The following is a 13776-nucleotide window of genomic DNA, read 5'->3' as shown; positions in this document are numbered from 1 at the left end:
TCTAAAACTTGATGTTTTCATTTGAAGCACCAAAACCTGTTTTTCTTCCCAAAACATATATACTAGTGATAATAGCTCTTCTTTATTGAGAGTTAGTAAGCAGTCACTGCTCTAAGAATTTTACATATACTATCTTGTTTAATGTTCTTAATAACTTTTAGAAGTTAGATTCTCTTGTCATTCCTTTTTTATCAATACAGAAACTGAGCCTTAGGGAGAAGATGAGTAACTTGTCCTAGGTCATGTGACTAGTAAGTAGCACAGCTGAGGTTCAGATCTAGGTTTCTGTACCTTCAAAGTCCAAACTACCACTATTCTGTCCAGATTCACATTAGAGATAACAAGCAAAGGGGGCCTTTACTTTAGAGCAGGGCCGGGACGGGGGGCGGGGGTGTCTTCACAATAGGGTTGTTATTGATTTCCTTGGGATAGAAACTCTGAAGCACCATTCTCTTGCTATTAGTAAAATTCCAGAATTTTAGTTTGGTTGATATAAAAAGCTTAGTCTAATGTTGAGCATATTAAGAAAACAAGAAATAACCTCTGAATATAAAAAATCTGTTGTCATTATAGTAAGAGTTAGAAATTGATGTTTAAAAGGGTAATTTTACAAGAAATAACTCTATCTTAAAGCAAAAATAGGCATTTACCAAGTACTTATGTAGGCTGAGGATTGCTGGACTTTCGTTGATGTTTAATTTTGGTGGTAATTCTCTTTGTTAAATGTTTCAAGTTCTTTAACCATTACTTAACCATAGTTTTATTTCTTTCTTTGCATTGCCTTTAAAAGGCTCATCCTAAAGTGTGTGAAAAACTGAAATCTTTAATGGTGGAGTGGTCAGAAGAATTTCAGAAGGATCCTCAGTTTAGTCTAATATCTGCAACTATTAAATCTATGAAAGAAGAAGGAATTACTTTTCCTCCAGCAGGTTCTCAGGTAAGAGATTCACTTACACCCATGGTTGATCTTACACTATTTTGAAGGTACGTATCATATAAAGGCTGGACAAAGTCTGTCTTAATCATCATTTCCCACCTCCACTCTCCGGGTGCCTATCTGAAATAGTGCCTTATATTAGTAGATGTTCTAATTGTTGAGTGAATTTCTTTTTTTGTTTTAAGTTTATTATTTTGAGAGAGAGGGAAAGAGAGAATCCCAAGCAGGCTTATCACTGTCAGTACAGAGCTCAGTGTGGGGTCAAACTCATAAACCGTGAGATCATGACCTGATCCGAAACCATGACCCGACTGCTTAACAGACTGAGCCATCTAGGCGCCCCTCTTGAGTGAATGTCTTATACTTATCAGAACTTTGAAAAGTGAATCAGCCATAAATAATCTGTTTAATGCTACTCTAAGTCTAGAGTCATGCAAAAGGCATATATGTATGAGGGAGCCCTTATGTTTAAGAAATTTATAGTAAAGTTGGATTGTTATAGGCAGGTGAAAAATAACTAAATTATAAGTGACACATATGGATGAGGGATGGGTAGGATGGGTCACAAAGACAGGATGCCAGGAGAGAAAGGCAACTACAGACTGGGATGGTAAAGAGGTAGAATTTTTAGACTGGAATGCATTTCAGTATGTACACAGGAGAGGAGATCCTACTGGGGGAAGAATGATACAAACAAGTTTATGGAATTGAGAAAGCTCAACACCAATTTTTTGAAGAGTGAATATGCCTGCAGGGAATGGTTTACAAATAGATAAGGGGAACTATAAGACTAGAAATTTATTTGAGGAGATGGGAAGATAGCTTTAGTAGGACAGGGGTGAAGGTCAGGATAATAAGCCACAGAGTGGGCTGTCTAAGTGTGGGAGAAAAACACTATCTTAAGTTTTGCTTCAGTGCCTCTTTCCTTCCAGTTAATATTGGGATATGGACTAGGGAAAGAAACTAAGAGAAGTACTGTATATTTTATTTTACTTTAGACTGTAGACTACACAGTCAAAAAGAATCTTTATAGCTGAGCAGAACTAAGGGTTCAAGGGAGAATTTGGGGACAAAAACCTTATAAGTAATAAAAGCAAGCATTTTTCTGCTTTGTCCTTTCTGCATGTCATTAAAAACCTGTGTGTGTGTTTTTTTTTTTAAATATGAAACTTATTGTCAAATTGGTTTCCATACAACACCCAGTGCTCATCCCAACAGGTGCCCTCCTCAATGCCCATCACCCACTTTCCCCTCCCTCCTACCCCCATCAACCCTCAGTTTGTTCTCAGTCTTTAGGAGAGTCTCTTATGGTAAAAACCTGTGTTTAACGAACTGGTTGATGGTTCAGGATCCTGGACATCTCTGTCTTCCATGGCTTTAACGTTGTTTTTAATTTTATTTTTTATTTTTGAAAATTGTTTTTGTGAGACAGAGGCAGCCTAAGCAGGGAAAAGGCAGAGAGAGAGAGAGAGAGAGAGAGAGAGAGAGAGAGACAGAATCCAAAGCAGGCTCCAGGCTCTGAGCTGTCAGCACAGAGCCCAGCGTGGGGCTCGAACTCATGAACCGTGAGATGATGACCTGAGCTGAAGTCAGAAGCTCAACTGAGTGAGCCACACAGGCACCCCTGTCTTCCATGCCTTTAAATTTAAGCACGAACCTCCTAATTCTGATGTGCCTGAGGTGCCACCATGATTCAAGTACAATGGTACTAAAAGAGCTTAATAAGTATTCCTAGAACCGCACCTATTGTCTCCATCCACCCTCTTCTTTTCAGTAATTATTATGGCTTCTTGCTGCCTCTCCTAGACTTCAGTGTCCCTCACTGAATAAAATACCTTGGACAGTTGAGGTTAGGAAAGTCCAATTGGGAAAGATTTGTGTTTAAGTATTTTCTGTATGCCATGATCTGTGTCATATACTAAGATTTATGCAAAATGTAAGCCAGTTTGTGCCTTGTGAGTTTATTATGTTTTCTTGAAAACCATGGTATTTTATTTTAGTATTTGAAAACTGCTACTTTAAATTTTTACAAAGAACTTCACTTTTAGAAGAAACTCTTGTCAGCTTTTTAAAAATTAACATGTGCGAGTAATTATAGAGCTTGTGTTTTCTTTGAAACAGTAGTTGTGTTCATTTTACTCATACATTTACAGACTGTCTCAGCTGCTGCCAAGAATGGTTCATCATCGAACAAAAACAAAGAAGATGAAGACATAGCTAAAGGTAAATGCTCAAGCGTGTATAATTTAATATTGCTTAAAACATCCTTGCCAGAACAATTTATTTAAATAAAAATTATAATCAAACTGGGTATGCTTTTACAATTTTGCCTCATATCTAGTAGGGTCTGAAAAGTAAGGAAAACAATTAACATGATACAAGAATGATTTAATTCATAATCATTGTCAATAATACGTATTTAATGTCTTACCTTTGGAGAGATTTCATTTCACCTTTTCTTTAATGCCAAAGTTATGAGTCAAGCACAGAAATATGTTCACGGCTTGTCCTATATGGAAAGCTACCCATATTATAATGTCACAATCTGTTTGCTATAAAAATAATAGCTGCTGTATATGACAGACTGTGATAATAAGGAATGAGCAAAAACTTTATTTTAAAAAATGTCATGATTCTCTGCCCTGTCCTCCCACACTCCAAAAAAGTTAACTGTTTAGCATTTAATTGGACAAATAAAATACTCAACTTGATTTATTCTTATTAAGTATTACATTAAAAGTATTTCTTTTTGCTTTAAAAAAATCAGAATTAATTTTGGCTATCTTGTTTTTTGCATTTTAATTTTTCAAATTAGCTATTGAATTATCATTACAAGAGCAGAAGCAGCAGCACACAGAAACAAAATCCTTATATCCATCTGCAGAAATTCAGTTAAATAATAAAGTTGCAAGGAAAGTGAGAGCTTTATACGATTTTGAAGCTGTTGAGGACAATGAACTTACTTTTAAACACGGTGAAATTATTATTGTTTTGGATGACAGGTAAGTTTTCTATCTTTATTTCTGGAATATTTTGAAGTTATTAAGTATAATATTCTTAATTTAGAATATGGATATTAAGGTCTTTGACTTAGTATATTTAAATCATAATAGAGCCTTTTCATACCTTAATTTTTTTCTAAAATAAAATTTAATCAGGGATGCATGGATGGCTCAGTTGGTTAAGTGTCTGACTCTTGAGCTCAGCTCAGGTCATGATATCATGCTTCGTGACATCAAGCCCTGTATCGGGCTCTGTGCTGACAGCGTAGAGCCTGCTTGGGATTCTCTCTCCCTCTCTGTCTGCTCCTGCCCTGCTTATGCTCCTTCTCTCTCTCTCAAAATAAATAAATTAAAAAATAAAAATAAAAGTTAGTTAGACTAGGTAATGTGAGTTTGTTATTGTTTTGTTAAATTTGGTAGTATTCTCTGTATCTTGGATAAAAGATGTATTAAATAATGTTACTTATCACAATTGTGAAGCATAAATATTTGGTCCTCTGAATCCATTTGCACTGGGAGTTGTGTATATCAAAAAAACTGGTAAAAAAATTTAGGAAGAAATACAGCTATATTATCTTTGGTAAAAGCAACCAAAAGCTATGCTCAGGTCTTCTCTAATTCTAAATCTGCTACTGTACCCTCCCTCACAATTACTCTATCACTTAAAGTTGCAGTAAAGAATATATCTGTTGTACACCTAAGCTAATATAGTATTGTATGTCAACTACACTTCAACTTCTAAAAAAGGGTAGATCATGGGGCACCTGGGTGGCTCAGTTGGTTAAGCATCTGACTTCGGCTCAGGTCATGATCTCACGATTTGTAGGTTCAAGCCCCGCGTCAGGCTCTGTGCTGATAGTTCAGAGCCTGGAGCCTGCTTCATATTCTGTATCTCCTTCTTTCTCTGTTCCTCCTCCTCTTACTCTCTCTCTCTCTCAAAAATAAATAAACTTAAAATAAATAAATGTATGTATGTAGGTAGGTAGGTAGGTAGGTAGGTAGGTAGGTCTGTCTCTATTGGGCCTAATTCTGTTTTTTACTTTGCCTTTAAAAGAAGTTGATGAGGGGCGCCTGGGTGGCTCAGTTGGTTGAGCGTCGGACTTTGGCTCGGGTCATGATCTCACGGTTCAGGAATTTGAGCCCCATGTTGGGCTCTGTGCTGTCAGCTCGGAGCCTGGAGCCTGCTTCGGGTTCTTTGTCTCCTTCTCTCTCTGCCCCTCCACCGCTTGTGCTCTGTCTCTCTCTGTCTTAAAAATAAATAAACGTAAAAAAAAATGTTGATGAAATTTAGTAAAAGGGTGGACATAATAGCTTATTACTGTGAACAGAGATTGCAGATGCATTTGGTATCCATTACAAATAACTTAGGATATTTAGTCTGGTGCATTTTTAAATGAGTATATACACAAAATAGTGTTACTTTGCTGCAGTAAATAGTTATTGAAAAAGTATTATGTACTAGGCTTTGTTTATATAAAAAATGAATGAGGATGCAGTTCTGTCTTATAAAATCTAAAGTAAGGGAGTTGAAATTTCTATACAGGTATTAGTATGGAATGCAGACTGTGAATGCCATAAAAGAGGCAATGTTGGGGTCCAGAAGAGACCAGATTTGTACTGGATGCAAGCATCTGGGAAAGAAGGCTTAAGCTGAGAGTTCATTTCAGGTGAACTTTGGTTTTGATGGGATAGGAAAAATTTTGCAAGAAATTGAGAGTAGGAAAAGGAAGGTCTCTTAGGTGATCAAGAAAATAATCTTTTTTTTTTTAAGAATTTTTTTTTTTTTTTTTTAAGTCATTGAGAATGGAACACATGACTCCTGAATGAGAGTAAATAAATATTGGTGCTCCTGGGTGGCTCAGTCGGTTGAGCATCAGACTTTGGCTCAGGTCATGATTTCGCGGTTCGTGGGTTCGAGCCCTGCATCAGGCTCTGTGCTGACAGCTCAGAACTTGGAGCCTGCTTCAGGTTCTGTGTCTCCCTGTCTCTCCGCCCCTCCCCTGCTCATGCTCTGTCTCTTTTTCTCTCAAAAATAAATAAACGGGCATGTGGGTGGCTCAGTTGGTTAAGCATCCAACTTTGTCTCAAGTCATGACCTCACAGTTTGTGAGTTTGAGCCCTGCGTCGGGATCTGTGCTGACAGCTCGGAGCCTGGAGCCTGTTTTGGATTCTGTGTCTCCCTCTCTCTCTGCTCCTTCTCTGCTCATTCTCTGTCTCCCTCTCTAAAGAAATATGTAAATAAACATTTAAAAAAAAGACGACGACTAAGTAGTGTGGGCTCTGAACACTGACAGTCTGAAATGTCAGGCTTCTTAGTGTAGTTTTAGTTAGAATATTTACAAAGGAACTTAAGTTTATACTTTAAATACTGTTATGCAACTAGAAAATTAAAGACATTTATAAAATAAATGGAAAGAAAACTATAAAATGAGTAGTTTTTGCTCTAAGATTCAAATTTTGAGTATTTGATCTAGTGAGAAAATATTCAAAAATAAATTGCTACTTACAGGGTACTGATTAATGGCACAGATACTTTATCACTTATCTTCAGTAGGCTTCTACTACCCTGTGCTATAATAACTCAATTCTCTGACTTTTTCTTTTGTAATTGTCATGAATCCTTCATGCATACTGTATCCCTTGACATCATTTGGTGTTCACGTGGCATTATACTCCTATTATAGTCTACAGGCTTGCCATGAGTAAAGGGTTATGTTGCTGTGCTGCATGTGTCTTTTCACACATGTTTAATTAGGCACAAATACATTTAACAACTTAGACTCATAAAACTATTTTCAGTGGAGACTTAACACTATAAAAAAGAACTTTTTAATAACTTCTAAGAGACTCAACATGAATATGGTGGAATATGTAGGTTGATTACAGTCATTTGATTGGCTACCCCAATCTTAAAATTGCCATAGACCTCCTCATTAACACCTATAGGTTACATGTTATCATTCTGGATGATGGATTATCTTTGCAAAGGTTTTTAAGCTCAAATGCAAACTTGGGTATTAAAGTTAAATGGCAAAAAATATAAAAAATAAAAAAAAAGTTAAATGGCAGTCTTCAGTTGAAAGAAGTTCACCTAAATGATTCAGAATATGACCATTTTCATTGTTTTCATATTGCTGTGGAAATGAAAGCACAAAATTAAAATTTTCACCTACAGAACTTGAAGTTGCTTGAGGCTACATCATTCTTGGATTTCAGCTTAAGAAACACTGAACTAATAGAAAAGGCACACATTTCTTATTAACAGAGTATACGAAAAAAGCTTTTCACTTTCTACATTTTTAGCTTTATCTCACCACTCCTTGCTGACTCTTTATGTATTATTTCAAATAATCAAGTAGAATTCTTGCATTTCCAAAAATGCCATATTGTGATTAGATCCTCTGCGGCATTGCACATTTGATTCTTTATTCCTGGAAACTCCTGTCGAAAGAGGCAGACACATTTAGAAAAGAAAAGGAACTTCACTTGCAAGGAAGATTTGCAAGGGAGTCCAGGCTTTAGAAGGATTGGTCCCCTAAATTAAAAAATACGTACATTAAGGAAACGATCCCCACAAGATCACTAAGATTTCCAGATTCACTACTTGTATGTTTCTGTTTTTTTCACATGATTATCATATCCATAAATAGAGCATCAGTTATTTTCAGCCATTGTCATTACAAAAGACAGTAAATAAGTTGTCTTAGTTGGGAAGTCAGTAGCTTAAAGGAGAGGCTCAGGCTTTCATTTTTTGAGACCTAAAATGAGCCAGGATAACTTTGTTTTTTGTTAGTGTGCAGTTTTCTGTTTCTTTGTATTTTTATTTTCTTGCTTAGTCATAATGGTAATAGAGAATGTCATTTTTATTTCCATAACCCTAATTTCCTTTTCTTCCTGGCACTGCCTGCTTAATCTTCAAAACCCATGTAGATTTTATATCTTCTTAGAAGCCTTTAAATCTTCTCTGCTGTTAGTTTCCGGTAGTTAGAAATAGTTTCTCTTTGCTGCTATACATCCCTGAACATAGTGGCATTTTTCATACTATACTGCAGTCACTGCTCTACATGTCTGTCCTGCTACATGAGTTGATTTTGAGAGGAAGGGAGAAGGAGAAAACAAATCCTACAAGGTAAAGCAAGGTAACATGTTCTTAACTGGTATGAGAGGGTTGAAAAATACTGCACTAGATTTTCGTTCCTGAGGGCAGAAACCCTATCTCCATTAGCTTTGTAACTTCATTGCTTAGTCTAATGTCACTTGTCCTCTCTTTGGTAGTCTTTTCTAAGTGTTAGCTGAATGATCAGTTCATTGACAGTGGAGTTTCTGTGTTTATCATTTTTCACTCAGCTGTGATTTATTTTTACTTAATATAAAAAGCTAAATATAAATGCTGTGTTTAATGATCAGTTTGTGTAAAATTACCGTGCTGAATTACCTTAATTTAGAAATTTAAAAATTGAACAGTATTTTGTATCATTAACATTCCAAAGAATCAACTCATTGTCAGTGGAGAGAATGTAGAGCTGGGTTAGGGCTAGGAAGGAGTCATCATGCTTTGACATGGCATTTGGTTGTTTTGTCTACTTTTATGTTTCATCAAGCCTGGGGAAGGCTACACATAAAATTGTTGATAAGTTCAAATCTGTGTGTCCATTTCATAGGTTTGAAGTTTCTGGTTTTATATAAAAATTGCTCTGAGTTCAGCTGTCCTTTTTAACATGGAAGGTTTAATTTAAAAAAGCATGTGTGTAAGAGAGAATTTCTCATTCTAAATAGACAGCAGACATGATATATTACAATTGTCAATATATCAATTATTTTCTGGTTTTAAAAATTTGGATGATACATAGCTTGCATCTTCATGGTACTTTTTTTTTTTTTTTTTAAGTTTATTTATTTATTTTGAGAGAGAGAGCACAAGCAGGGGAGGGGCAGAAAGGGGGAAACAGAGAATCTCAAGCAGGTTCCTGTCAGTGCGGAGCCCGACGTAGGGCTCGAACCCATGAACCGCGAGATCATAACCTGAGCCAAGATCAAGAGTTGGATGCCCAACTGTTTGAGCCACCCAGGAGTCCACTTTGTGGTACTTTTTAAGTCAAATTATGTTTCAGAATCGTACAAGTTAATTCATCCTGAAGTTTCATTTTTAAGAATGTCTGCTCAATAAGTCAAATTTTTGGAAAGGAGTGGACAAAATTATCCTTTCTGGATTCTATGATTGTCCATATAGAAAATCCAAGAGAATCAATGGACAAACCATTAAAATTGGTAAGAGTTCATGGTTGTCGGATACAAGCTCAACATACAGAAATCAGGGGGTGCTTTAATCACAGCTTTTAGAAAATAGAAAAAAATTGCCATTCTCAGTAGTAATAAAAAATATAGATGATCTAGGGATAAATAAACCTAATAAAGATATATAAGGACTTTATGTAGAAAGTTATAAAATTCTTTGAAAGATATAAAGAAATATATACATATAATATGTTTATATAAATGTAATGTTTTTATTTTATTTTTTATTTTTGAGAGAGACTGCATGAGTGGAGGAAGGGCGGAGAGAGTGAAGGAAACAGAATCTGAAGCAGGCTCCAGGCTCTGAGACTGACACGGGGCTCAAACTCAACAGCCTGTGAGATTATGACCTGAGCCAAAGTCGGACGCTTAACCGACTGAGCCACTCTGGCACCCGTTTAGATAAATATAAATGGAGAGGGATACCATGTTCATGGTGAAGAAAACTTTAATGTTCTAAAGATGTCATTTTTCCCATATTAATGCATAAACTCAGTGCATTTCTAATTACTATTTTTTTAACTTAAAAAAATTTTTTTTAATATTTATTTATTTTTGAGAGACAGAGCATGAACAGAGAAGGGGCAGAGAGAGAGGGAGACACAGAATCCAAAGCAGGCTCCAACCTCTGAGCTGTCAGCACAGAGCCCGATGTGGGGCTCAAACCCATGAACTGAGCTGAAGTCGGATGCTCAACCAACTGGGCCACTCAGTTGCCCCTTAAGTTTTTTAATGTTTAGTTTATTTTTGAGACAGGGACAGACAGAATGTTAATGGGGGAGGGGCAGAGAGAGGGAGACACAGAATCTGAAGCAGGCTCCAGGCTCAGCTGTCAGCACAGAGCCCAACATGGGGCTCAAACTCACAAACCATGAGATATGACCTGAGCTGAAGTTGGTGCTTAACTGGCTAAGCCACCCAGGCACCCCAGTGCATTTTTAATTAAAATCCCAACAGGACTTTTTTTTTTCCCCCAGAGAACTTGAAAACATTTTAATTTTAACATTAATATGGAAATATGAAAGTATGCAAGACAGAGTACTTTCCCTGCCAAGTATCAAGGCATATTAACAAGCTGTAGTAAATAAATATATAGACTGTTCAACAGAATGAAATCCAGATCCATCTGCTCATGAACAGATAGCAGCCTGCTTAAGATAGAATATTATAAATCAGTAGAAAAAATGATGTACTATTCAATAAATTTTTGCTGAGATTAATAGCTCTTTATACAGTACAAATAAAACTTTGATTCAGCTTCACATAGTACATACAGTTTCATTCCAAATGATTAAAGACTTACACACAGGGGAGAGATAAAAAAGAAAACCTAAAACTATTAAACATATAGGAAAACAGATTTAGAAGCTCAAGGATAGTGAAAGATTTAAGAAAACTATAAACCATAAGAGATTGCTAAATTTGATTACATGAAACGAAATACACCATGCGATAAAAGAAACCATAAATGTATGTTAAAAGACAAGTAACAGTTTGAGAGAAGGCATTTACATAATTCAGACAAACAGTTGCTATCCAGAATATATAAAGAACCCCTATAGATCCATAAAAACAAATAAATGGCCCAGTGGGAAAAGGAAAATGGACAGAAAACATGAATGAGCAGTTTACAGAAGAGGCAGTCTGAATGGCCAGCAACACATGCACATGCTCAGGAAGTGCAAATGAGCACAGCCATGAGATAGGATTTCTCTCCTGTCTGATAGCAAGTGTTGCTTGGACAGTTAACGCGGGTGAGGGAAAAAGACATTCTTACATGTTGCTCAGGGAAGGAGGATGGTGCATGGCTACAACCACTTTTGAGAATATTTGGCAATATTTGGTAAAATGGAAAATGTTTATATCCTTTGGCCCAGCAAGTCCATGTGTGTGAATAAGCCTAAAGAATTGTTGCTTGTGTGCACTAGAATCTAGAATGATCATCACTCCAGTCTTTATAATGGTAAAAGGCTGGAAACATTTAAGTGTCCATCATTATGGAGATCAGTAAATCAAATATACTGTGTTTGTATAATGAGTCTTTAAAAGGGATAAATAAGATATGAAAATAATAAAGTGAATTGTAGAAATCTATAATGGTTAATATACCTATAGACTTTGCTATAAGTATCTGTAAACAAATAAAAAATACACTTACAGGAAGGCCACATACCAGCTTTATGGTAGTGGTTTGGCAGGTTAGATGTGGGATTGGGACTTGGGGTTGTTGATAAAGAGGATTCAGTGTTACCTATAATTTTTATTACTATTTTATTTAAAAAAAATTTTTTTTTTAACGTTTATTTATTTTTGAGACAGAGAGAGACAGAGCATGAACGGGGGAGGGGCAGAGAGAGAGGGAGACACAGAATCGGAAGCAGGCTCCAGGCTCTGAGCCATCAGCCCAGAGCCCGACGCGGGGCTTGAACTCAGGGACCGCGAGATCGTGACCCTGGCCGAAGTCGGACGCTTAACCGACTGAGCCACCCAGGCGCCCCTATTACTATTTTAAAGCCCAGAATCCGATATGATCACTTGCTAATGGTTCTAAATTTTAATATAGGAATATGGATGTTTGCTTTATTTGTGCTTTTTTGTATCTTTTGTTAAGTATAAGAACTGTTTAAATATAGTTGGTTATGAGGTATTATTTTCAAAATAAGCTAAATTTAATTTTTATTTTAATTCTTCTTGCCATTAAGTACTAAAATGTAGAGGAACAAATGACATTTTTGTACTGTATTTTCAGTGATGCCAATTGGTGGAAAGGAGAAAATCACAGAGGAACAGGACTCTTCCCATCTAATTTTGTAACAACTAATTTAAACATAGAGTCTGAGGCAGGTAAGTTAAATTTTAAGGGTGAAGAGTAAATCTATTAAAATTTTTTACATTTGAAGTTTATGGTTTAGTTTGTTTGTTTTAAGTAATTTCTACACCAAACGTGGGGCTTGAACTGACAACCCTGAGATCAAGAGTCAGATGGTCTACCGACTAAGCCAGGCAGGTGCCCTGGTTCAATTTTGAATACAAAGTAGATTGGCGTTTAACTCTTGTTTTAAATTATTTATAGACACTACAGTTTAGCTTACTTCTTAACAAGTTAAGGGGTTAATTTATCCCAGGTCATTTCCAAGAATTATTTTATTTTATTTTAAACCCTTTGAGAATTAATGTACATAGTTACATAGAAGGCATAAAACAATCTGTGATGACCATGTAAATATTTAAATCAGCATAATTATGGTTTAAGAGACAGTGTGTGTCAGTTCAGTGTAGAATATGGATTTTATTCATCACTGAACCATAGTACTGAAGGGAGTAGGTGGCATGGTGGGGGGCTGGTTGACAAGTGCCAAGTGTGATTACAAGGGTTAGGAGTACTCCTAAATTTTAGACTTTTCCTCACCTTGATTTGATCAGGGAACTTGGGACCTTGAAGCAATAATACAGCAGAATAATTAAGACTGTAGGTTCCTGCTTCAGATCTTCTGTCAACCATGCAGAGAAAGCTTCCATTTGTTACACAGGCAGGAAGGTGGGGGGGGATCTGAATGTAAAGAACAGCTGACAGAGACAAAGACAGTGCACGAGCTGGGTAGGGGCAGAGAGAGAGACACACACACACACAATCCAAAGCAGGCTCCAGGCTCTGAGCTGTGAGTACAGAGCCTGACGCGGGGCTCGAACTCACAAACCATGAGATTATGACCTGAGCTGAAGTTGGACTCTCAACCAGCTGAGCCACCCAGGCTCCTCTTGAGTACTCATTTATTAGGTATTGTGCAAAGTCCTTGGCTTGCACTATTTCATTTAATCCTCACAAGTCTGTGAGATAGGTACTTTTGTTACCCCATTTTACAGATAAAGAAACCGAGGCTGAGGGTTTATGAGGTTAGTAGGTGCTAGAGCCATGATTCTAAAGTCTGGTCTGCTCTTAGATGTACTTAAACTGACTTGTGGGACATGTCAGTGCTAGTCTGTATTATCAGTTTTAGGGAAAAAACTTAAATTGTGAAAGCTCTGTGCATTGTGTGTAATATCATCTTTGTATGGAGTGATGGCATTCAGTTAAAGTTGAAAGATGTAAAGACTCATTTAAAGACTGAGCACTTTGCCTGTATTTGTACTTTTTATTCCTGTAAACTAAGTAGTTATGAAAATTGGAGGCACTGTTTTTAATAACTTGGTGAGACCATGCTCAGGGGATCCTACATAGAAATTTCCTGTTGGCATAGGCTGGAGAGATTGAGCTGTGGTTTTAAAAGTAAAAAATACTCTGGCTTTTCAGTACATCCTCATGTTATATTGAGCTCTGCTCCTTAGGACCTGTTTGAAAGTTAGCCACACATTTGAAGTAAGCAGCTGTCAGGACTCAAAAATCCTTTGGTTATAGAGATTTTTCTTTTTTCTGGGGGGGGGGGGGGGTGGTATTTATACATTTTCTTGGAAACCTTATATACTCTTCAGAGAGAACACAGTGTCTTCAATGTGGCCTACAGAGCACAGAGAGTTTTGGATTAGGGGCAAGGTAGGTTTTAT

At 36.7% G+C, this 13776-nt stretch overlaps 1 protein-coding gene across 2 annotated transcripts in view; it reads left to right on the top strand.

Annotated features, from left to right (window-relative positions):
- The window catches only part of STAM2 (signal transducing adaptor molecule 2), a 47915-nt gene that overhangs the window by 23495 nt on the left and 10644 nt on the right, over positions 1-13776 (top strand). For both annotated transcript variants that reach the window (XM_042948773.1, XM_042948772.1), the window contains exons 5-8: positions 791-937; positions 3091-3160; positions 3753-3939; positions 11984-12078. In XM_042948773.1, coding sequence (XP_042804707.1) covers positions 791-937; positions 3091-3160; positions 3753-3939; positions 11984-12078 — 499 coding nt within the window. The remainder of the gene's footprint in view (positions 1-790; positions 938-3090; positions 3161-3752; positions 3940-11983; positions 12079-13776) is intronic.

The sequence above is a fragment of the Panthera leo genome, chromosome C1 (genome assembly GCF_018350215.1).
Source record: "Panthera leo isolate Ple1 chromosome C1, P.leo_Ple1_pat1.1, whole genome shotgun sequence".
Taxonomy (NCBI): Eukaryota; Metazoa; Chordata; class Mammalia; order Carnivora; family Felidae; genus Panthera; species Panthera leo.
The sequence above is the reverse complement of the archived record's forward strand: the minus strand, read 5'-3'. Positions and strand labels throughout refer to the sequence as shown.